This window comes from Leguminivora glycinivorella, chromosome 23, assembly GCF_023078275.1.
Source record: "Leguminivora glycinivorella isolate SPB_JAAS2020 chromosome 23, LegGlyc_1.1, whole genome shotgun sequence".
NCBI classification, from domain to species: Eukaryota; Metazoa; Arthropoda; class Insecta; order Lepidoptera; family Tortricidae; genus Leguminivora; species Leguminivora glycinivorella.
Genome location: NC_062993.1, coordinates 7945402 through 7972319, shown reverse-complemented (window position 1 = coordinate 7972319; position 26918 = coordinate 7945402). Strand labels below are relative to the sequence as shown.

General features: G+C 38.8%; 1 protein-coding gene across 1 annotated transcript in view; it reads right to left on the bottom strand.

The window, feature by feature from the left end:
* The window catches only part of LOC125238202 (phosphoacetylglucosamine mutase), a 78192-nt gene extending 51474 nt beyond the window's left edge, over positions 1-26718 (bottom strand). Inside the window, exons 1-2 of the mRNA XM_048145475.1 lie at positions 26504-26718; positions 249-319 (exon numbers count right to left, since the gene is read on the bottom strand). Coding sequence (XP_048001432.1) covers positions 249-319; positions 26504-26607 — 175 coding nt within the window. The 5' untranslated portion in view covers positions 26608-26718. The remainder of the gene's footprint in view (positions 1-248; positions 320-26503) is intronic.
* Between the last annotated feature and the right edge of the window lie 200 nt (positions 26719-26918).

Genomic DNA, 26918 nt, shown 5'->3' with positions numbered 1-26918 from the left:
ATCTCGTGTACTTCACGTTTCATAACAGAGTGCCTATGACCACCTTTCTGCTCCATCATCAGACTAGCTCCATGATACCATAATATTGCATTGTCACGTGATTTACATATGTGACATATGTGTGCAAAATTTCAGCTCAATCGGAAACCGGGAAGTGGGTCAAATTTAGCTTCTACGTTTTGACCCAAAACTAACATACTAACAAGGCAAGTTAAATAAAAGTTTGTAAAAAATCCATGGGATCTTACCATTTTTGACTCTTGAGCGGATAACAGCGAGCAAACCCATGCGGTACACCACATGTTCCAGTAGGCTGGCTCTGAAATCAATAAAAAATATGGTTCAACTGACAATAGAAGATAGTAAGGTATATGGTTGCCTGGACAAGATTGTTCTGTAAAGATAAGAGATATACACATAGATAAACTGACGCCTGTGTTCTCAAAAGGGGTAAAGCACATGAAACTTTTAGGAATAAACACAAAACTTCAATAAAACATAAATTAAATGGCTCAAAAGTCCCCATTATTCCCGCTGCATTACCCCGCTGGACGGCAATGGAGACCTGTTGGACCAGATACGACCCAGAACGAGGATCGCAGCCCCTACTCTTTACGACGCCCTAACTCTTTGAAAAAGGAGCGAGCCTCTCGAGCCCCAAGGCCCCGCCGTCTCAATCGCCACCGGCACAAAGTCGTAAGCCGACTCCAACGCGGAGTACTTTGCGTGCTTAGCCTTTGCCGCGGACTCCGCTGCCGAGTCAGCACAACCTGTGTGTCTGCCTCAAATGGGATGCAGCGTAAGTGCTGACACAAGTTGCATCCCATATAAGGCAGCGCCCTCTATGCCTCTATGCAATTGTTTTTATTGAAGCCGTCGATTATGTCATAATATATACCTATGGGTTTTCTTCATCTTCACTCAACTCAACTGTTCACCATTTACTTTGGTGTGGACTAATACCTAAGGACCATTAGCAGTTCAATTCGCACCACAAGTGGCCTATTGTTTATCTAATATGATTTCTATGAAGCACATTGAAATGATAGATTTCAATAAGGTTTATACAACCATTCCATTGACTATAAACATCAAATTACTCATCCATCGGTTCTCAATGTAGATACCTACAATTCAGATCATAAATATTTCCACGCCGAACAATGTTCCAAAAATATCTATTCTCGTTTAAGATAGGTCATCAGTAAGGTCGTGTGAATGTATTTTTGTAACATTTGTTAACTCGTGAAGCAAAATGATACTTAGTTAAAATAACAATGAGAGAAAATTCATCGCTAAACTACATTGTCTACATCGTTTATTACGACGTAAAAGTACAATATTTATTGTTTTATAATGTTGAGTAGGTATGTCAGATAAAGTGCTGTGTAAATAAACAGTCTATTTACTATAATGTTATCAATAATACGTACAATACGTAAGGTATAATAGTATGTACTTAGATAAAGACTGATTAATAAGGTAGCTTCAACAATTGAAACTATTAACCATATTTTCAGTGCAGATGGTGATGGTACTTTTTTCACGTGCGAAAAGGCAATTCGTAACTCGTGTCAATTTAAAATACTCCCTTCGGTCGTGTTTTAATTTATCGCCACTCGTTTTGAACTTCCTTTTTCCGCTATTTTATTTCTAAAGAAGTTTGATTTTATTATGTAGCCTTGTCAGCCTTATTGTCACGAGTTTGACACATATTCGCTGAAGTCTGTATAACTATAGTTTTATCTCGCTCCATCTATTCACTCCAGAGTAAGATGCGTCGAAAGTTACGCACATGCCAGGCGAATAAGTCAGAATACTCGTAGTATAGCTACCGCGCTATTTATACGATAAATTAACAGTTAGACGCCGGGATGTCTGATACCAATTTCCGGCGTAGTTGAACGATCATGACCGGTAGTCAAAGGGTTAACAATCGGGAACAGGAAACATTGGGAAGATTGATCAGACCTTTCTTAATTGTACAAAGGAATATTTCAACTTTTACTGCTCTCTGGCCGAAAACACTAAAAAAAGTTGCCGCTTTTGTCAACCGGTACGATAGTTGGATTTGAGATCTTGGATACCTGAGATCACATGTGGTGGCTTTCTTTTTTTTGAACGATGTCTTAGGTACTTGACTGCTTTTATGCCCTAGCCTAGGTATTTAATCCTACTAGCTACTATTGCACTAGATACTAAGTATTTTGCAATGAGGCGAAAAACATAGGTATGCCTGAACACCACCACTAAAGTCTAATAAGAACGTTTTCATCTTAAATTATTGCAGAGGGTGGATGATTATTGATGGATGGACCTTTCATGCCTGGAATGCCGCATATTTTTAAAACTTAGTACCTATTTATTTAGACACACGACACACGACAGCGTGTCTAGCCAAGTTCAATGAAAAAGTAACTAATGACTTCAAAATTTACATCGCCGTTAAGGTGTCTGCTCGAGACTCTCGAACTCGAAACAACTCGAGAGTTTTGGCTTAATTAGAGACGAGAAAAAAATTATAGTATCTATTGATTTGTTTTATGGAGTAAAATTAAAGTATGTTTGTTGATGATTGAATTAATAAGATTTTATTAGAGTTATACCAATTTTGGCTATTTTTAATAGCTTCGTGTTATTTTAAACGTATGTATAATTTTATTGGTATTATGATTGAATACCTACATGACATTATAACTTACTAAACCCGTGCACAGGCGAGGCAGTTAAAGTCGTTACCAAGGATTAGGTATTATTTTCAAAAGTATAATTGTAGTTTTCTTGTTAAGAGGATACGATACCGAAGCACGAATTCAAATTTGAGATTTTTAGGTCTTTATCGCCGTCGCGCTGACGGGGGTGGCACCCACAGAGAGGCCCTGTGTGCGTGCGCCGTGGCGCACGCACACACCCGCGTCCGCCGTCGGCGCAAGTACTTACTCGCGCTCAAGCGCTCTCTATATTTGTCTAGTTTCGGACTTCTGATGCATAATGATTTGGACTCCGTGAAGATATTAAGTGTACTGATTTGATTAAAATGCAAATTGTAATGTTTTAAGGAATGGTAGAAACAATTCCTTATCTTATACATAATGTGATTATCTTAAAAGATGATTTCTTTTAAGATAGTCACATTGTTAGCGAAATAAAGTTATTCGGTATGTAAAAAGCTAAAACCTTTTCGATTTCAAAGAGAAGCCATATTATAGGAGTAGGTACGTACAATCAACCAATTAATCTGAATCCTAGGTCATAGGCCAATCTAGACCCTTTCACAGTAAAAGTAAAACTGACTTCTGTAGCAAATAAAGGACGGTGTCAATACGACAGGGTTCTAGAGTGGCCTAGGATTCTACATAATTGGTTGACAGTATCTACCTACCAAAAATGTATGTGAATCTTATTCTTTTTTTTTGCACATGTTTGACAGAAGTGACAGCGTAGGAAAATTTAACTAGGTAACAATTTGGTACCTATTATACTTACCAGACACCGGATTATGTTCCAAGGTAATTAGAACTTTTTAGCAGAATTCTAACAAAAAATCAGCCAAACAAAATCTTATTGCATATGAAGCATAAGGACCTTTTTCAGATGGAAAGCTACATATGCATCTTATATTTCTAATTTTCTAGGGTTTTTTAGGGTTTTGTAGAAATACAAGGCTTAGCACAGAACAAGACCAACCATAAAAATGCTTAACTAATTTGCCAGCTAAATTTAAACCTAGGTATCGGTACTTAAACGTATAGATACTTTTGATATTTTTATTATTTAAAACTTATTTATACTTACATATCAGCATTTCTGTTACCATAGAATTAAAACGTATATAACACTCATTTCATCTACCAACTAAGGGCATCTGTAATCTACATACAAATAAGGCCCGGTTAAAAGTCTCGAAATGTTATGTACATTTTATAATTAGATAAGTGTAAATGGGTCAAAAAATTGGGTTCATGTGCAATTGTGCATTAAGTAGGTGCACTTTTCCCAAATTGCTGCATGTATGAAATAAGGCCCATCAGTAACTTAACAAAAAATAAGGTATTTCTTACATACCGAATTAAGCGTAATTGTGTCGCTTAACTTCAAACCTGGATAAATCCATTCTGCTACAAGGTTAATATATATTTTTTATATATTCAATCTTAAAGCAGAATGGATTTAAGTACCCAAGTTTGAAACTAAGCGACACAATTGATAGTATGTATCTAGGAGATAATATTTTCTTTACAAAATCGTATTATTCAAGAGCGCTATGATAAACGCACGTCGAAATAAAGTAAAATTGACAATATTTACCGATGAGATTGTGCTCTGTGTGTAATGGTAAACATTAATAATATGAAAAGTAATTGTTTCAGTCAGAGCATCTTCACTCGTCAATTTCGTCTTACTCTTTAGTTGTGAAACATGGGTGACAAAGGACGGTCGCCGGAAGAAAAAGAATAAAAATATATGGATACCTATATATATTATAATATTTATCCCGTAGGACAGCAGGTTACTTCAAAGTACTTTAATTAACTACCTAATTTTAATGTTGTCTTCGGTTCCCGTCCTCGTTCGTCGTTCGTCGAATCCCGGTAAGGGTATTTATTTGTGTGATGAGCACAGATATTTGTTCCCGAGTCATGGATGTTTTCTATGTATATAAGTATGTATTTATCTATTTAAGTATGGTTTTGTATTTAGATATGGGATATGGGTTAAATTGTGGCGTAGGCGAGAGGCTGGCAACCTGTCACTGCAATGTCACAGTTTCGTTTTCTTTCAACCCCTTATTTGCCAAGAGTGGCACCGAATCTTTAGTAGTTTCATGTGTTCTGCCTACCCCTTTATGGGATACAGGCGTGATTGTATGTATGTATGTTATCTATTTAAGTATGTATTATTTATTTATTTATTAGTAAAAACATGTTTACATGACATTACAGTAAAACCAATGCGTCACGAAACTTAGATAACAAAAAAGAAAAAAAAAACAGTAAGTAAGAACATGAAAAAAAAAAACAAACAATAAAGTTTAAAACTAAACAATTTATTTGGGCGATGACGTAACAGCGTGGCTCCTTTGCGTCGTTTGGCCCGGTGTAGGATTCGGCAAGTTGCCCCGGAATCGCCGAAAAACCACATCTTTCGGCTAGAAGTCTGCGCTCGCGATGGTGTCCTGCGCTATATCGTCGCCTAGCACCCATAGTACAAGCTTTGCTTATGTGCATTTTTTCGTGGTTACCAACATGCATACCAACCATAAAAATGCTTAACTAATTTGCCAGCTAAATTTAAACCTAGGCTATTTAAACGTATAGATACTTTATATACTTTTATTATTTAGATCTTATTTATACTTTTCGGCAAAGCATTTTTGTTACCGCAGAATTAAAACGTTGGTAATACTCATTTCATCTACCTACTAAGGGCATATGTAATGTCAATGCAAACAAGGCCCGGCTATTAAGTTTCGAAATGTTATGTACATTTTATAACTTGATAAGTGTAAATGGTTCAAAAATTTCGTGCAGTAAGTACAAAAGTAAAAATTAAGTATTATTAAACAGAAAAACTATGGGTCTTATTTGTGTCCACATGTTCACAACCTTCGATACCCAAGAAGTAGCGCTGCGGAAATAGAGATGGATCGGATATAATCTTCAAAGATGAGCTATCAACAGCGCCAGTATTTGAGTGGTGGCCTCAGAGTGGAAGGCGACCCCGCAAACGCCCAGTACTTATGATACACAATACACATAAACACAATACATTATAATATTTATTGCCCCGTAGGACAGCAGGCTACCCCACACTACTTTAATTAAGTACCTAATTTTGTCCCTTTAAACTTAATATGAAATAAAGTCTGCCTATCTTGACCACATTGACCTTGACGCACTGCTTGTTAAGACTTGAACCCCTCTAATTTAGAGTACCATATCCTAAATGCATAGTCCTGAATAAATGTGTTTTAGACGACAGACCGTAGTATAAATACTTATCACAAAAATTGATGATTGAATTCATGAACACAATGTTTACACAAAGTTATAAAACTTAAGAAGCGAGCGATGGGCCTTATTTAGAGAAGTAACTATTTAGGGCATTTTTTGATTCTATGTCTGCGAAGAAAATATACAAAACGGCATGATTGATAAAACTTAGAAGAAATATAAGCACTGGGCCTTATTAAGGGCAGGTACTGGTACCAACCTGAACAAACTATGTATTACTAAATAAGGCCCATCGTTTTTTTAAATATTTTAAAACATGACTTAAATTATTAATATTATGTCTGTTTTTATTGTGTGTAAATAAGTACATATAATATGACTAATATAACTACTTACCTAATTGGTGTTCGGCGGAATAGTAATAAATAAACAATGATGACATTGATGACCGAATACCAAATTTTCGGCAAAATGGCTGAAAAGACCGAATACCAAATAGTTGCCTAATATTCGTGGAATCTATCGTAAAATACAACATAACTTTAAAATAATTGTTACTAGTAAACCAATGACGAGAAAAGTTATGCATGTATAAAATAAACCTATACCTGTATGCAATTGTTACGTACCTATACTTATAAAAATATGGACTTAGTATTTCCACAGAATATATAATACAGATTCAAACTTTCACGATTTTAAAATTGCAAACGGGACTTAATCGCGTATTTACTATGCTTTAAACACTAACCTCCGACGTTTCAAGGACGGCATTGTCCCCGTGGTCTCGGAGCAGACTGGTCTTTTTTGGACCACCAATTTTAAATATGAACATATAATAGTACGTATTTCTAACTAAAAAGTTCGTCAAACACGGTATGTCGATATTTCGACGTAGTATATCGATAACTTTTCACATCACTAGATTATCGACATTAGATGTCGAGTATTTCCCATCACTTTATTTCAGTGTACGTATATAAAAACTTAGCCCCGCCCCTAAATTTGGTGCGATAGGGACAACTGCAGCTCAGGCGCGAAATCCCGCGTAAAAACTGCAAAAATCGAGGTTCCGCTCTCGACTGTTTCCTCCTCCAAAACTTAACCAATCGTTACGAAATTTGGAAATCAGAATGACAAGGAAATTATCTGTGTCGGACCGTTTCGTTTTTTTGGATAATTGATCTCAGTTTTGAATACCACGCCTTTCTTTCTGGCAAATTCAATTAAGCCGTTTTGGCCAACTTTGAGAGGCTCTAATTCCTTTTAAAACAAAAATATCAAAAAAAGCAAAACGGTCCGACACAGATATTGATAATAAAAGTTTGTGTTAAAAAAACCATTGATCTAGCTTCAAAAACCAGAGAGGAAACAGGCGAGAGCGTTTGTATGGAGAAATGAGGGGTATCGTAGCGTCTTAAAATTTGATTTATGTTTATTCGGAAGAGGATTTTTATTGTTGTTACGCATTTCATAGTGTGGTGCTATAAAAACTACTTATCATATTTTTGTATTTTTAACCGACTTCAAAAAAGGAGGAGGTTCTCATTTCGACTGAATGTTTTTTTTTTTTTTTTTTTGTATGTATGTTACTCGACATCTCCGAGAATCGTGGACCGATTTTCAAAATTTTTTTTTTGATCGAACGGGTATAAGCCCGAGATGGTCCCATTGGCACCAAGTCGGGGTTTGATGATGGGATCTTGGAGAAATCGAGGGAACTCTTCAAATATTATAGGCACATGTAATGTTCTTAGTGTATTTTTCACAGGTACACCAGTATTTACGCCTGATGGTAATAATTTTATATGGCTGAGCTGATGATGGAAGGTCAACTCCTCAACGGTTAGGAGTTAAAGGATAATTCTTTCACTACTGTACATATATTCGGACTGATGCATATAATATCACTAGGAACCACTAAAAATCAACAAATAAATTAACTTTTTAACAAAAAATAAAACCGCCTTCAAAAAAAGCGTGTTACAAAACACGGAGAAACTAAAAAGCCAAAAATAATAAACCTTCGAATTCAGATTTCTTATCGGATTGCAATAATCTGAACATCCAAATTATAAACAAATCAATTATTTTTGGAGTCGGGGCCAGCCTGCGTATGGTTGGGTGGGGCAAACAGGAAATAGCAAGGCGACAAACAGGTCTGGAACCGACTACAAAAATAATTGATTTGTTTATAATTTGGATGTTCAGATTATTGCAATCCGATAAGAAATCTGAATCTGAATATTATATATAGCTGCAACCCGACTCATTTCTAATAGATATGTTTTATTTGGAAACGGGGGGGGGTTAGGTGGGGGGTCGATATGGGGTTGTATAGAGACGGTCGACGCGTGGTCCGGAAAAATATGGATTTTCGTCTCCGACTCCTGGGTCAAAAAATGTTGGACGGCCTGGCTAAACGGGGGGAGATAGTGGGGGGGTGCTCGACCAAATGTCACAGAGGACCCTGGGCAGTTTTGGAGGCCGCCATTTTTTTTTTCAAAATGGCCGACTTTTTTTTTTGGTGATTTTTCAAATTCATCCTAGAGATTTGAAATTTTGGTCAAAGAATCTCTGGGGGGCCCTGATTTTAAAAATAAAAAATTTTTTTGAAAAATGCTACAAATGCGAAAAATTTGGCCACTTTTTTTTTGTATGGCAACTCTTAAACGGTAGGAGATAGCCGGGGGGTGCTCGACCAAATGTCATACAGGAGCCCGAGTAGAAAAAAATTGCATCAAAAAAAATTCAAAATGGCCGACTTTTTTTTTTTTTTTCAAGTTGGTCCGAGCGCGCTCAAATTTGGCATGCCGGGAGGTATGGCCCCCCAGATTACAAATGTCAAAAAATTTTTTTCGAAAATCCAAGATGGCCGCCGTTATGGCAAAATCAATTTTCCAAGTAATTTCGCGAGCCCGAAGGGCGAGCTTCAGGGTGGGAGGCCGAAGGCCGACCCCGCGGAGGGCCGCAGGCCCGGAGCTCGACTTTGGGCTCCCACCCGGGCCAATTTCAAGTAATTTCAGGCGAGGCCGAAGGCCTCGCCGCGGGCAGAAAGTGCTCCCATACAATTTCCTTACAAAATTGTCTAAACCCACCCACGCGGTCAAACTGCTTACCTCAAGTGTCTTAATAAGCGTAGCGGCGGGCCGAAGGCCCGACGCGGAGCTTCGGAGCCGAGCGAAGGCCGAAGGCCGAGCTCCGCGTAGGGCCGAAGGCCCGGAGCGTCCCTGATCGGCTCGCCGGCGGACCGGGAAGTTGGAGCTTAAACACGACCCAATAGTAAAAGTGTCTTAGAGAAGCGAAACGACGGGCCGGAGGCCGCAGGCCGCAGGCCCGTCGTGAGCTTCTCAAGACACTTTTACTATTGGGTCGTGTTTAAGCTCCAACTTCCCTACAACCCCCACAGTAACTACGCGGAGGGCCGAAGGCCCGGAGCGTGTCTGAGAGACTCCCAAGCACGCGAAGGCCGCAGGCCGAGCTGCGTACAGACAGTGCTCCCAAGCACGCGAAGGCCGCAGGCCGAGCTGCGTACAGACTGTGCTCCCAAGCAGAAGAATCTTAACAAGCGAAGCGGCGGGCCGAAGGCCCGACGCGGAGCTTCGGAACCCAGCGAAGGCCGAAGGCCGAGCTCCGCGTAGGGCCGAAGGCCCGGAGCGTCCCTGATCGACTCGCCGGCGGTCCGGGAAGTTGGAGCTTAAACACGACCCAATAGTAAAAGTGTCTTAGAGAAGCGAAACGACGTCGTGAGCTTCTCAAGACACTTTTACTATTGGGTCGTGTTTAAGCTCCAACTTCCCTTCAACCCCCACAGAAACTACGCGGAGGGCCGAAGGCCCGGAGCGTGTCTGAGAGACTCCCAAGCACGCGAAGGCCGCAGGCCGAGCTGCGGGCAGAGTGCTCTCAAGCACGCGAAGGCCGCAGGCCGAGCTGCGTACAGACTGTGCTCCCAAGCAAAACAATAACAAAAAGTATCTTAACAAGCGAAGCGGCGGGCCGAAGGCCCGACGCGGAGCTTCGAAACCCAGCGAAGGCCGAAGGCCGAGCTCCGCGTAGGGCCGAAGGCCCGGAGCGTCCCTGATCGGCTCGCCGGCGGACCGGGAAGTTGGAGCTTAAACACGACCCAATAGTAAAAGTGTCTTAGAGAAGCGAAACGACGGGCCGGAGGCCGCAGGCCGTAGGCCCGTCGTGAGCTTCTCAAGACACTTTTACTATTGGGTCGTGTTTAAGCTCCAACTTCCCTTCAACCCCCACAGAAACTACGCGGAGGGCCGAAGGCCCGGAGCGTGTCTGAGAGACTCCCAAGCACGCGAAGGCCGCAGGCCGAGCTGCGGGCAGAGTGCTCTCAAGCACGCGAAGGCCGCAGGCCGAGCTGCGTACAGACTGTGCTCCCAAGCAAAACAATAACAAAAAGTATCTTAACAAGCGAAGCTTCGAAACCCAGCGAAGGCCGTAGGCCGAACTCCGCGTAGGGCCGAAGGCCCGGAGCGTCCCTGACCGGCTCGCCGGCGGACCGGGAAGTTGGAGCTTAAACACGACCCAATAGTAAAAGTGTCTTAGAGAAGCGAAACGACGGGCCGGAGGCCGCAGGCCGCAGGCCCGTCGTGAGCTTCTCAAGACACTTTTACTATTGGGTCGTGTTTAAGCTCCAACTTCCCTACAACCCCCTCAGTAACTACGCGGAGGGCCGAAGGCCCGGAGCGTGTCTGACAGGCTCCCAAGCACGCGAAGGCCGCAGGCCGAGCTGCGGGCAGAGAGTGCTCCCAAGCAATTAATCAAACAAGCAAAGCAAAAAAACAAAAAAGCATAGCTCTAAAACAAAAAGCATAAGCATAGATCTAAAACAAAAAGCATAAGCATAGCTCAAAAACAAATTAAATCTAAAACTAAATCTGAATAATTTAATTATTTTATCAGAATTTTACCTTTTATAAAAAGAGTCTCGAGAGTTTAGGCTCGAAATTTCTCGAAACTTGAGAGTTCAAATGGAATTACTTGGTTGCCCTGAAAACCAGCGCCATTGTTAACTTAGTCATCGGCCTATGCTGAGTGGCATCCATTTTGGATGCATTTTGGTGTATAAAGTGTTATTAGACTAAGATGTAATAGGTTAAGTTTTAATTTTTTAATACAAGAAATAAACGTTTTCTTTCTTTCAAATCGGTCAAGAAATGAGCAACCCTAATCGCCGTCAAAGAATAATCGGGAATAGGAAATCTAAATTAACCCGATTCTCCGTAAACGCGTCAATTCCTCGATCATTTCGCGGTTCTATGAACCGTTGTTTCGTTTATAGGCCGCCCTATTTACCATATCGTAAAATATAGATAGTTTTACTGCTGGCCTAGCCGAAATGACAGTCAGTGACGCTAGACGCTGATAGAAATGCAGTCTGGCTCTGTCGCGCCAATACGGAAGAGCGAAAGAGATAGCGATTATCCTAGCTACGATAACGATATTATCGTGAGCGTTTGTGCGTTTGGTTACGTACCCTGGCCCCACATTCTTGGCGCCGACTCGTTCTTTACCGGGTTGATTATTTCGTAAGTTTGACCTTTTAACGGGTTGATACGCGATCTTGACATTTCTGTGTCGATGCAAATGTCCAAATATTGCATATTTTGCTATCTCTATGCAATTGATAATCAGTATAACTCTTTAAATTCTCGCGTTATGCACATTTCGGGTAGTTTGGTGTTGTTTACATCTCCGTTGACACTTTGCTGGGACGTCAGTCCTTCGCGGCTAGTGCGACCTGGCCGAAAAGTTGGAAAAAAGGTACTTAAACATGTTATTTTATCGCATTCGACCCGCGTGTGATTTTAAAAATGTGATAATCAGTAGTTCCAAACTATGTTTTTAATTAGTTAGAAGAACCTGAGGGACCGAGCTTCGCTCAGACTTCTATTTTGTTAGGTAAGTACTTCGTGTTTTTAGATAATATTTATACCATACTTTTTATGGAAAGTATATTTTTTAAACTCGAAATTGCGCGTTTCTACGGGTACCTAAGACTATACCATAGTAAAAAATCACAATGTAGATCGATTTTTCACCCCTGAAACCCCCACGTAACAAAGTTCAGCGAAAACGTTAGAGCTGTTTTCGTGATCGCCGGTATATTATAGCTATTCCTACTTTAATACTTTATTATTATTGCCTATTCCTACAAATATTATAAATGAAAAAGTGTGTGTCTGTTTGTTTGTCCGTCTTTCGCGGCAAAACGGAGCGACGAATTGACGTGATTTTTAAGTGGAGATAGTTGAAGGGACAGAGTGTGACATAGGCTACTTTTTGTCTCTTTCTAACCCCCCACAAAAACTGGGGGGTGAAGTGTACGGCGCAATCCGGAATTTTCGAATTTAACGCGAGCGTGGCCGCGGGCAAAACGCTAGTATATAAATAAATAAACAAGAATTGCTAGTGTAAAGGTATTAGATTAGATACATAGATTGGAACCAGTTCTATGACAATCAAGATTTAAAGCACTCTTATCATTGAAATTCAAATAACTCGTTTATAACATTCTTGTTAAGCTAATAATAGCACCTAATAGCCTTACGAATGTTAACAGTCCTGGCCCCGTAATACAGGACACTTACATATGAGCTTTCATTGTACTAACAGCAAAACTCTTAGCTAACCATCGGTAGACTTTATGGAATGGAACATGCTCCCCTCATCTGTATTCCTGGGCGAATACAATATGGGTGTATTCAAGTCAAGAGTGAATAGGCTATTAGGCAGCGTCCCCACTTAGGCGTCGCGTGTCTCGCGGCGCGTAACGGACGTCTCCGCCACGCCGCCTGAATGTAATTCAAAAAACGTCTCCTCAGTACATTTGTATAGGAAGGAAGGACGTAAGACGCGCCCCCAGCCGCCACGCCGCCTGGGGGCGCGTCTTAAGGCGGCGTGGCGGAGACGTCCGCTGCGCGCCGCAAGACATGCGTCTTATGAGTGGGTAGCTTACTGAACCAGTGAGCTACAACCTCGGCCTTGTCGTCACTTTCCATCAGGTGCGACTAAGGTCAATCACTGGCCAGTTTATAATAATAAAAAAAAAATTGGTTGTCTGTAAAGTCGGTTTACGGACGGTAGTTTGACGTGATAACGTCAAACATTACAGTAGTATAGACAGGGGCGGCTCACTCCGCGATTCTATCGCCGCGCTACAAATTACATGCTGGCGGCCGCGAGTTCGCGGCCTAATCAGGGGTGGCGCGCGGCACGTTTTCACGGAACTCACGTTCACACTTTCTATTGTTACTTTACGTCGCGAGTTTTTTTAAGCTTTTTTTAAATAATAAAATAGGACAATATTACACAGATCTACTATTGCTTAAGTCCCACGGAAAAGTTCAATAAGTCTTGTGATGTTGGGATTTCAACAATAATATATAAATACTGTACATGTATATACCTAGAAAGTACCCAAGACTTGAATATAATAGCATTTTATCTGAGTATTAAATCGTTTTAATTTGTAGGCAATAGGCAACCCTATTGTGCATGCAGCCCGTAGTAACGAGTTATTAGACGTTGTCACGTCAAAAATACGTTCAAATGGATATTAGTAGATTTGGTAGTAACTTTGAAAATTGAATAGAATAGAATAAAATAGAATAGAATAAAACTTTATTTTGTATAATTTATGTTACAGAATTATGGCCTACCAAGCACAGGCATTAATTATTTTACATATATGTCTTAGGTGTCGAAAAGATCTAATGTAAAGTAAATGGGGCTCAGTTCAGGTATGAACTGGCTCACGCTAAAGCTATGTATTTATTTAAATAACAGGGATACGAGGTGGAGCCATTCGCTTGGAAAGTGGTTTTCCTCTTTCTTTTTTACACACGTAATCAATTTCACCAGTACGTAGACCAGGCAACATAGGATTATGGTGGTTCGGCTTATCATATTTATCACCGGGTTCCGTTAGACCCGGAATCTGTTGATCTTTTAACTTACGGAGCATGTCTTCGTGTAGGTCTCTAGCACGTATGTACCACGGGTCTTCATCAAGCATCTCCCAAATTACTTCTGAACTAGTATTACGCGGAAAATTAGCAGCTGTTTTCAATGCCATGCGATATTGTCTCTCTAATTCAGTCAATCTAGACTTACTCACCCTAGGGTAGAGTTGAACTATGCCATAATCTATTATTGGTAACACAGTCGCTTTTATGACTTTTATTTTTGTCTCCAGTGAGACCTTGCTATACCACCCTATTATTGGCGCTAGCATACCGCGTACCTGCTTAACTTTTTTAACGGTGTTTTTTACATGCTCTTTCAGAACTAATCTTTGGTCAAGATGTACCCCGAGATATTTTATACAAGATTTAATTGGCAGGTTCTCATTTTGAAGGCTTATATTCCGACTATATTTACGTTTGTTGGTAAACATAACGCAGTCCGTTTTACTGACGTTGCACTTCAATCCCCATTTCTTATAATAATTAATCACCGTTTTTGCAGCCCATGCTGCACGTCGAGATGCAGTATCTGGACGACAAGCTTCATTAAGAATGCATAAATCATCAGCATATTGTGATAACGTTAGACCAGCTATGTTATTCTTAGGTATGTCGCTCACATATAGATTAAATAAGATCGGTCCCAGAATTGAGCCTTGTGGTACTCCATGCGGTACTGGGATTGTTCTTCCATACATCGTACGAAGTTTTCCACGCACCTGCCGGCCTGAAAGGTAGTTCTCAATCAATTTTATTACGTTATTTGCCATTCCAGCGTCGAACAGTTTCTTACTTAGCCCCGCATGATTAATCGAATCAAAAGCTTTACTAAGATCTGTCGAGACCATGGCTACGCTGTTTCCTTGAGCCAAAGCGTCAGTAATCACTTTGCCAGTTCGTAATATTTGAGTACCCGTTCCTTTACTTTTTGTGAAGCCATGTTGATATTCCGGTATGATTTCTAGTCGATTAACTTCAGAAAGAATTCGCTGGTACATGATCCGCTCGCAAAGTTTTCCCATTATACTTAATAAGGTAATCGGACGATACGAAGCGGCCTCAGTATGGGGTTTACCCGGCTTATGCAGGAAAATACAGTCACCTAGCTTCCATCTCCTAGGATAATAGCCGGTATGTAATGTGTAGTTTATAATAATCGCTAAACCGTTATGATATGCTGGACCAGCAAGTTTCAGTGCATCTGCCCTTAATTGATCAGGACCTGGTGCTTTCTTGTTTTTGAAGAGGCGGAGAGCTCGAACTACCTCTTCCACGTCGGTCTGTGGCAGTGGTTGAAATGGTGTAAACAGTTCTGAATTTTCGTGATCATCATCTACAATCGCTTCTTTAACAACTGCTGTGTCGACCAACGTGTTGATAGTATCTTCTTCAGTTAATATTCCTGGCAAGTCAGGAAGACGCTGTGGCTTAGCTTTAAGTGAACGTTGAATTTTCCACATTTTAGAAAAGTTATTTACAGGACATTCAATAACAGTATTCCATTGAAGCTCTCGATATTCTTGTAAGGCTCTTTTCAGAATGTTTTTGGCAGTATTGTATATGCGACGTAAAATATGTCCTGGAGGTGCATTTTTTGCTTTTAGTTTACTGCGATTGCGATGTTGTATCATGTACTGGATGTTCATCGGTAGTTCTTCTCTCCGCTTGGTCTCTCGAAGCGGTGCCATTTCGTCTAAAGCCCCAGTCAGAATCTCTTCCATTTTATTGACGTATAAGTCAGCTTCAGCATCAGTAGTCGGTTCTGGCAGTGGCAGATTAGCTTCTACAAGGGTTTGAAATTTAATTCGGGATTCTTTGGATTCAGTAATATTGCACATAGTCCGTTTAAGTTGAATGTGTTCGGATGTTTCTATGTCTACTTCCAACTGCCATGGATAATGATCAGATGAGATAGAATCAAGCTGTTTAGTTCTATAAGTCAATTCCATTGCTTCCTGTGTAACTAAAGCAACATCCAGTATTCCGTCTCCTCGGTGACATGGACGCGATGGCAAGTTGGTATGTACTAGCTTTGCCTCTCTGTTGTTAATGGCCTGTCTGACCAAGTTGCCAGCTGCCTGTGTTTGAGTGTGTCCAAGTTCCTGCATTCTCAAATTTAAATCTCCAACATTAATTGAAGTAGTATTATCTTCCAATAATGCTTCCCAATCCGGTCGAATTTGATTAAATCGTAAATGTGGATTATATAGTCCACGTATAATTATACCACCATTTAATGTTTCCAACCGAATGGCTACACCTTCTATACGCCTGTCTACATCTTCTATACCTGGGATCACCGTAGTGAGATTCCAGCGAAGACCTTGCTTAATATACATAGCTGTAACAAGATGAGCTGCCCTAGCATCATAAATCTTATTGAAACCCTGTATATTATATTTACTTTTAGTAAAGTCAATCTTACACTCATTTAATATTATAATATCCGGTTGATGTTTTAGCGCTAACTGTTTGAGTTCAATATATTTGTTACGAATACCTTGTATATTACAATGCACAATTCTCAGGCACTGTTTTCTTTTTCGGAACACGTTGGGCAAATTATCCATTAATGAGTTCCAATACAAAATCAAGAATTGTTTCTGCGGGATATCCCTTTGCTTGTAGACTCTTCATAAGATTCTTAGCCTTGGAAAGTAAATCGAATGATGTCTTCTCGATTTTGTTTGCCTCCCTCCCGCCAGATTTACTCATGGTGTCAGGGACGTCAGGGTTGTCAGTTATTCCTGCTGCGACTGCTCCATAACTAACGCCCTTCACAGTAGTCTTAGATTTCTTTAAGTTGTGTGGCTGCTGTTTTGCTGATTGGATATTTTTAGCAAACGCCTGACGCCTGTCCTTTTGTTTCTGCACCTCTAGCTGAAACAATGGGCATTTTGCTTGTCTAGCCGTATGTCCAATTTCATGGCAGTTATAGCAAACATGCCAAACTTCTCCATTTTCATGTTGTTCTACAGACTCTGGTTGTTGAACTCTACGGCAATGAGATTGTACATGGCCAAATTGCCAACATCTTTTACACTGAGTTATCGCTGTATCTCGTACTTTATATTTTTCTAAGGTTGCTCGTTGACATAAAATATACTTTATATCTCTAGCCACCCTCATATCAGTCTCACCAGGAAAAATAAGAATTAAAGTCGAATTTTTCATAACAATTACTCTTTCTAATTTAAGACCATACCTTGTTAGGATATCTGCTTTGATCTCATCCTCCGTATAGCCATCTGAGTGGATACCCTTGGCTACAAGTTTCTTTGCTGGGCGGCGATCATCCTTACAGCCGTGAGAGTAATAATTATATTTAATAGGGTTTTCTTGCAACTTAGAGTCAATTGCCTCATATGCTTCCCTATTTTTAGGAAAATATGTAATTTTCTTACTCTTTGCGTCTGCTCGTATTTCGCAATTAGTATTACGAGCCATTTCATTCGCTGACTTCCACTCATTCTTATTAGTGATCCATTCTTCATATTCACAAACGAATGGAGGGTAACGTTTCGTGCCTTCCTTCTTATCAGTAGTCTGAACGGCCTCAGTCGTTTTCAGAGGAGTCCACGGGTCATCTTTAGGTAGGTTAGTTATAGGCTCAGCTCGAGGTAACATAGAAGGTTTTCGAACTCGACGTCGCTTGGTCGCCCCATTATCACTCAAGACTGAAACCGTATCATCTAATTCAGAGTTGTGTTCGTCCTCCGTCAAAGGCAGTATAGAAAATGGGTTACTCATTTCCATATTAGTCTTTGGTATTTTGCTCGATATAAAACCTTCATGACTCTTTGATTGTGTTTTGTTTTTATGCGCAATACTGTTGTTGGGCAGTGTGCCGTGCTTTGTTGTCATATTGGTTGCCATGGTTACCGGCCTAGTAATTCCTCTACAATCGTTATATTTTTTCAAATTATCTTCAGATATTTTCTGCTTTGCATTTTTCACTCTAGCTGATGATGTCCATGGTCCCTCCACTTGATTTTTTGCCATAGGTTTTATGCTGTCACATCTAAATTCAACCCGGCTTAGTTTTTTGCAGTAGGTGCAAGTTATTCTTTCACGAATAATGAATTCATTTTGCGGTATAATTTGCACATATAACGGGCCTGAGCACTCACACAGAGGGCCCTTACCTTGTTTAAGTTTATTTATATTGCTTAGGTAGTGTACATACCTAGTTTTTAATGATACAGAGCCATTTGAGGTTCTTTCCAGTTCACTGTAAATGAATATTTTTACTGCACTTACTTGTCCACACACACATTTATGATTCTTGCACATAGATTGATCACCAATCCAGTCATAAAAGTTTGATTCTTCTGATGCAATATCACAATAGTAACACTGCACTACGTCCTGTCCGTTTACGGTATTTATAGGGGCATTGTTTACCTCAATTCTTTTTAGCGGCGGCTTATCGCCAGCTTTGCAATCTTTGTCAACCTCCATCTTACACTTTTACACACAAAATCTCGCACAGAACCGCAACAATACGCGGCACACGCGATACACATAGATCTGGAGCTGCTTCTCGCAGCCCCGCACGCAGCGGGGCGTCAATAGAGTAGCAGCCTCATATACGCACGTGCGTTCGCCTCGACTGTCAGTGCGCGACTCTCTTGAAAATTGACTAGTATCCCCAAGGTATGACAGTGATGACGTCACTGAATAATGTTGACATTGTCAGTAAGTGCGAGAGGGACACCAGCCCAAACAATAACCTCTCATGTGGACACACTTTTTGACCTAACTACACAATCTAGTTTAATAATTCTAAATCTATGGTGAGTTCAGACGGTATATGTTCTGTCAAAAAGTCGTGGTATAAATTGAAATATTTTTTTTTTATTTAACTTATTAAATGAGAACACGTTCATATTGGAAGCAATCTTTTTATTCTGCCTAGGCACACACACCAAAATGGTCCATACATAAACCACCTTCACATGACTTACAACACTATGTTCACTTCACTTTATAAACATTAAATTTGACGAAAACAGTTCACGTGTATCTTTTGCGCTAGGCTAATCGAGTGGAAGGGAATAGATGCAGCACGAACCGAACTGAGCCGATCGCTCGAGCCGATCACGCTTCTCTCTCGATCGTGCCGCGCTCTCGCTTTGCGGAACGGGACAATGAAGTCATCTTTTTCGTGCATGCAGCCCGTAGTAACGAGTTATTAGACGTTATCACATCAATAATGTGCTTGTAATAAGGATTACAAATGTACAGCTAACCGTGTTGTCGATGGCACAATGTACATGCACGCCGAATATGAGCGTGCACTCAGGGCTTACTTATACACTATTAGTTATAATAATAGAGTTGACCGATATATCAGTAACCAAAGGGACAGATGTGACAAAAATATCGTGACGAATTATCGAGGTCGTCAACTCTAAGAATTTCATTCAGAGTTAAAAATAAATCGAGGTTGCTATTCTTTCTCTGCAAAATATCTCTGTGCTGACTATGAGTTTTTTTACGATTTGAAATGTAAGTAAAAATTTTGAAAAAATCCCCGTCAGAACCCTCCCAACTAATTCAGCTTTCAAACAAGAAAAAAACCTAAATCCAAATCGGTTCATCCGTTCGGGAGCTACGGTGCCACAGACATACACACACAGACAGACAGACAGTACAGACACGTCAAACTTATAACACCTCGTCGTTTTTGTGTCGGGGGTTAAAAACCGTCGTTTCCGCTTCTTAAACATTAATTTTCCACAATGTAAATCGAGTTTGCCTTTCCTTCTCAGCTATATATCTCTGGTAATCATAATTTGGTGCAGAATTGGTTGATTTAGTACACAATCGACTTAGTTCCACAAACAAATAGATTTCTACCTGAAGGTAACCTGTGCCAAGAAATTGGAGTTATATTTATCTCTGGAATTCGGGAAATGTGGGCCCATTTCACACGACGCAGGGTTTATACTACATTAAAATTTGTATCTTGAATAACTTTATTAACCCATTTATGTAGTTAATTATAGGTACATATTTTTAACCCCGCGACGCAAAATCGACGGGGTGTTATAAGTTTGACGTATCTGTCTGTCTGTCTGTGTATGTCTGTCTGTGACATCGTAGCTCCCGAACGGATGAACCGATTTAGATTTAGTTTTTTTTGTCTGAAAGCTGAGTTAGTCAGGAGTGTTCTTAGCCATGTTTCATGAAAATCGGTCCACTATGTCGCGGTCGGGGCTATTTCAAAATTTTAATTTTGTGGTTAGGTTATTGGGTTAAGAATATCACCACCCGTCTCGTTCTCTCGGTATTCACGTAAGCGTCGTAGAAGTCGACTGTGGGATATGGGTTCAATTGTGGTGTAGGCGATGAGCTAGCAACCTGTCACCGCAATATCACAAACTAGCTTTCGCCCACGGCACGCGTAGATTCGAAAATTGCGTAAATCTTCATACAAAAAAGGAAGTGGAGGGTTAGAAAGAGACAAAAAGTAGCCCATATTACTCTTCATACCTTCAACTATCTCTACTTAAAAAATCACGTCGCTCCGTTTTGCCGTGAAAGACGGAGAAACAAACAGACACACACACTTTCCCATTTATAATATTAGTATGGATTTGTTTACTTTCAACCCCTTATTTGCTAGAAGTGGTATAGAAACATGAGCAGGTTCTTGACCCCCTTTGGAAATACATTTTATGAAGTTGGTATGACGTCAATTTTCAGCCGAGTGGACAATTGGACATGTTTTCATAGACTGGGCCAATTAATTTCTTTGGCCCAGTTTTAAAGACACAATATGACTAATATAGCGATTTATGTCTACTGTGTTTATTGTAGTAAACAAATATGTATACATGTCAGCCATCTGGTGACATCGGCTATAGCCTAGGTACACTAAACATTCAGGAGTTATATATTAACACATGTAGTCATGTATTCTTTTGTGGCCCATGACATCATAATTTTTACAAAAATTTATGTTTCTGGTATATAAAAAAACTAGCTTTTACCCGCGGCTTCGCCCGCGTAATAAAAGTATTCATTAAGATTTTCATTTGGATCCTTAGGTTTCTCTGGTATATTTATCTGCGATTATTTCGATTGCACATAATACTTTTGCTTGCAATGATTGTAGAAATATTACACATCGACCACAGCGTAGGTAATTCTATATACGCTGGGGAAACCTTTATAAACATCCCACATAGCCCGTATTTCGACACTATATGATCGGTGGGTAAAAAGTACTTTTTTCTATTATCCCTTACAATTTTTTACATTTTGCTTATACTTATCGCAAACGTAATCTTCAAGCAAGCAAACAACGATCGTCTTAGAGCACTTTGATTGTAAGAGACCGCCGACCGATTATCCGTATCCCTCTAACGATACCCATATTATCCGTATCCGTATCCGTTTCCGTATCCGTATCCGTATCCCTATCCGTATCCCTATCTCTATCCCTATCGCTATCGCTAACGCTATGGCTATCGCTATCCCTATCGCTATCCCTATCGCTATCCCTATCCCTTATCAAGATAACACTAAGTTCTCGCGCTTTGTACACATATTTAAAGTCACATACAGGTCGAAAGCGATTAATTATCAATCAATCAATCAATCAAAATATTCTTTATTCAAATAGGCTTACAATAAGCACTTTTAAATTGTCAACAGTGTACAATATTCATCTTATTCTAAATATCAGAGCAATTTATTGGTGCAATAAACAATATTGTTTTAAAACTACATTGATTTAATAAAATGATATCAATCTAAATTGTATAAAAAAATACTAGTATAAAAACTTCTAGAATAAATTCTAAATGTCAAAAAAATTGTATAAAAATACATTGAATTATCAACAATTATCATCATTAATAAGCTATATAATTAATGGTTTTCAACAATACTTGTATCCCACGGTGTTTCATCATTCATGTAGTCTTGTGTGCTGTAGTAGGCTTTAGAGATCAGTATACGCTTTACATAATGTTTAAATCGATTAAAAGACAGTTCAGTGATGGCATTAGGAAGTTTGTTATAAAATCTTACACAATTACCCATGAATGATTTTTTAATTTTATGGAGCCGAGTGAAGGGCACTGCAAGCTTATGCTTATTTCTAGTGTTTATATTATGTACATCACAGTTTTTCTTAAATTTACAAATGTTTTTATGTACATACATAATATTCTCATAAATATATTGACAATGCACTGTCATTATATTAATGTCCTTAAATTTATCTCTAAGTGAGTCTCTATGGTTCATTTTGTATATTGCTCGAATAGCCCTCTTCTGCAGAACAAATATGTATTTATCTCTGAAGCACTGCCCCATAGTAAAATACCATATGACATAATGCTGTGAAAGTAACTAAAATAAACTAATCGAGCTGTTTCCACGTCTGTTAACTGACGGATCTTGCTCACTGCAAATGCTGCAGAGCTCAGTCTATTCGAGAGGGTAGCAATATGGGGACCCCACTGAAGTTTAGAATCTAAAGTTATGCCAAGAAAAACTGTACTATCTACCAGTTCCAATTCCTTATCCTTCACAACGACACTTGCTTGTTCATTTTTAGCATTACTCGTTACAAACTTAATACATTTAGTCTTTTTCTCATTTAACAATAAGTTATTAACACTAAACCAATTAACTACTTTGGAAATAGCATTGTTTACATTTTCACAAGTTTGTTGCTGACGTTTGACTTTGAAAATAAGGGAAGTATCATCTGCAAACAATACTATATCATGGTGGGTCTTTACAAGATATGGCAGGTCATTAATGTAGATAAGGAACAGGAAAGGCCCCAATATTGATCCCTGCGGTACACCCATAGAGACTAGTGACCCCGGTGAGCGCTGTCCATTCACGTCGACCCTTTGTATTCTATCGTGTAAGTAAGATTTGACTAAATTCAGTGCCGATCCTCGCACTCCATAGTAGTGCAATTTCCTGATCAGTGTTTCATGACAGACGCAATCGAAAGCCTTAGATAAATCACAGAAGATACCCAAGGCATCCTGTGACTCCTCCCAGGCATCGAAAATCTGTTTGATTAGCTCAACACCAGCGTCGGTTGTTGAGCGACCCCGTGTAAAACCAAATTGTTTATTGTGCATTAGATTATTGATGTTAAAATGTTGCAATAGCTGAAATAACACTAACTTTTCAAAAATTTTGCTGAATGTCGGTAACACTGATATCGGTCTAAAATTAGTGGGGTCGGATGTGCTACCAGATTTAAATAATGGAATGACTTTACTGTGTTTCATAAGATCAGGAAACTCACCACAATCAACACTGTTATTAAAGATAACTACCAAGTCAGGCGCTACAATTTCTATTAAAGAATTAACATTATTTTTACCTTTTTTCCCAACGTTTCGGCCAGGTTGCACTGGCCGTGGTCGCGGAAGACTGACGTCCCAGCAAAATGTCACCGGAGATGTAAACAACACAAAACTACCCGATATTAATTTATATAAATGTTCGGGGTAGACAAATAAATATAATTTACCCGCATGTAATTATTTATGACATCACATTAGAAACCTCAAAAATAACAGTACTTCTCCACTATTTAATGGATGTTATTATACATATAAACCTTCCTCTTGAATCACTCTATCTATTAAAAAAAACCGCATCAAAATCCGTTGCGTAGTTTCAAAGATTTAAGCATACAAAGGGACATAGGGACAGAGAAAGCGACTTTGTTTTATACTATGTAGTGACATCGCTATCCCTATCGCTATCCCTATCATTCATTCATTCATTCATTCATTTATTCCTTTATCAAACATAGTTTTACATGTCAACAAAATTACATATAAATACATTCTTATTTGTTATTTTTTGTTATTAAGTGTCTACAGTCGGCACTTATAACTTACATAGTTAATGCAAACATGCTGTCGAAGATACATTTCAATTTTATAATTCAAAATGGTTGGTATAGTGAACCAGTTCAAGAGTGCACGTCGTTGAAAAATTCGTCAACAGTGTAATACGCTTCAAGCATAAGTTTATTTTTAAGTTTATTTACGAATTTACGATTATCGCTATCCCTATCGCTATCCCTATCCCTTATCAAGATAACACTAAGTTCTCGCGCTTTGTACACATATTTAAAGTCACATACAGACAGGTCGAATGCGATTAATTAACATTATTTTTACCTTTTTTCCCAACGTTTCGGCCAGGTTGCACTGGCCGTGGTCGCGGAAGACTGACGTCCCAGCAAAATGTCACCCCATGTAAACAACACAAAACTACCCGATATTAATTTATATAAATGTTCGGGGTAGACAAATAAATATAATCTACCCGCATGTAATTATTTACGACATCACATTAGAAACCTCAAAAATAACAGTACTTCTCCACTATTTAATGGATGTTATTATACATATAAACCTTCCTCTTGAATCACTCTATCTATTAAAAAAAACCGCATCAAAATCCGTTGCGTAGTTTCAAAGATTTAAGCATACAAAGGGACATAGGGACATAGGGACAGAAAAAGTGACTTTGTTTTATACTATGTAGTGATAGTGATTTTTAACTTGAAATAAAACTATGAAAATGGATTACATCGCGTATAATGAATTTAGTTAGTATTTAGTTTTATTTCATGAGTAACTATTGCAGTAGCTGAAGACAATATTATTAGACTAGCTTTTGCCCGCGGCTTCGCTCGCGTTAGAGACAAAAGTAGCCTATGTCACTCTCCATCCCTTCAACTATCTCCACTTAAAAAATCACATCAATACGTCGCGCCATTTTGCCGTGAAAGAAGGACAAACAAACAGACACACACACTTTCCCATTTATAATATTAGTATGGATACCTATTAGAATAAGATTATCTTTTCCTGATTATGACAAGAATATAAATTAGATTGTAATTACATTGTGAAACAGAGCATGTTTGATTATTAGTCAGATCTTGTTATACTATTAAGATGATCATTACATATTTACCCCTATTTTATACCTTAAGAGATTGTGTTATGGATTGAAATTGCTTGAGATTGCTTATTGAAATTGCTTATGAGTCATAATCGTTTTTGCTCAACTGAGTTGTTTAAAAAACATGGTTCATTAACACTGTCTTATTCAATCATACAAAATAGCTACAGAGGTAATAAAAATATTATACACCCTGTTTTTATTGAATTCCGTTAACTTTAAGGGAAGATTCTTAAGTTCAAGTACAATTAATTTCTCTAAGAAACTAGCCACTTAACTCTTACGGTTATCGAATTATTAAAAAAATAAATTTAATTACTGAACATGTGTGTGGCATCCCTTACCACTTCCTAATGTTATTTGTTTTGACATGTGCCATCAAACAATTGACAATGTTATACTTTAAAAAAAGTTCCATTCTAAATTCAAAAATAGAAAAAAAATCCATGGGTCTTAAGAGGTTACAGCAAGTAATAAATTGAAATTGTAACATACCAGTGTCTAATGAATTAATCAAAACAATGCTTCATCAACTCACTAAGCATCAAACAGCCATCAAGGGATTCTATTGTCTATTATTACAGTTAATCTGACCATGACCAACATACAAAATCAAACTCAAGAGTCATTGACATAAGGTACAGCTGAGCCTGGACAAATGATTGGCAAAATTTCTTTACCATGTGTTCCATGATCTATTTTTAAAAACAGATCTTTTATTTTTCTTCCGAGTTGATTGAACTGGCCAGTTATTTGATAACAAAATGTTGATCAATAAAATATTGAAAGAGTGTGTATATTATACAAATATGAAGAGTGCTTTGGCTATAAGCCAAAGATATTTAAAAATCATAAAGATGAAAGAATATCTTTAGTTGTTTAGGTGAATAAATATGTAGGAGGATATTATCATATTGACCTTTTCATGTAAATGTCAATGCCCTAGTTTGGTAACAAAGAATAACAGAAATCTTTTCAGTGATTTTATCTATTGAGAAAATTACATGATTTTGTCCAACAGGAATTATTTTAAATTTTTAAGTAGTTTAGAATTAAATTGGGGTCAATATTTTTAACGTAAAAATATGATGAAAATAAGAAGACTAAAATAATTATACATATTATTATTCTTTTTTACAAGAAACATAATTTTACAGCTAAAACTGGACTACACAGCCTACACAGGCAGAGTTTTCTCAATGCTAAAGTTAATTAGAACGATATTTTAATTGCACCGAGGCCGCATTCATCTACAACACCTGGACTAAATCAATGATGTGCCTACGATTACGACACATAGTAAAAAATCGTAAACTATGAATGAATGACTAATCAACGGCTATCACCCTATCGCGGAGTCATTGACCATAATTACACCGACTCCTTCCCGTTATAGGTACCCAAATACGATTGAAATCATGACTCACAGCCCAACACGATTCTAAAGGGAAATACGCGAGTTGCAACGTGCCATTTTACACGTTGTCTGAGAGAAAGGTGCGCTAAATACTTAGTTTATCACAACATTATGTTGTAATAACCGCTCTTACTTATTGGAATGGAAAAACCTTGCATGAATAATGTAATAAGACTCACTTTGTGCGGAATCCAGCCGTGCCATACTCGATAAAGACATCGGTCGTTTTCGGATGCATTTCCCTGGCGAACGCGTAGACCACTCGCAAGCTACTCGGCGGCATCGTGATAGCAGATTTTTATTTATAAGGCCGCGTATCGCACACTTACAATCACTTTTAATCACAAACGAGATTTCTTTCTACATTCCCGCTGCAAAACGTCAAGCAAAAGCAAGCAAGTAGACGTCATTGACATAACATTCTCAACGTCAAAACACTCCCTGAAAACCCTATCCAATTAAAAAGTCCGCTAATACTACAACAATGGCGCCAGTTGTTTATGACTTTATCACGACAGCGCTCGTTATTGGTTTCCTTCACCATAGACACCTATATTTAGTAGTATTAAACCAGCTGTCAAATAACATATTGCT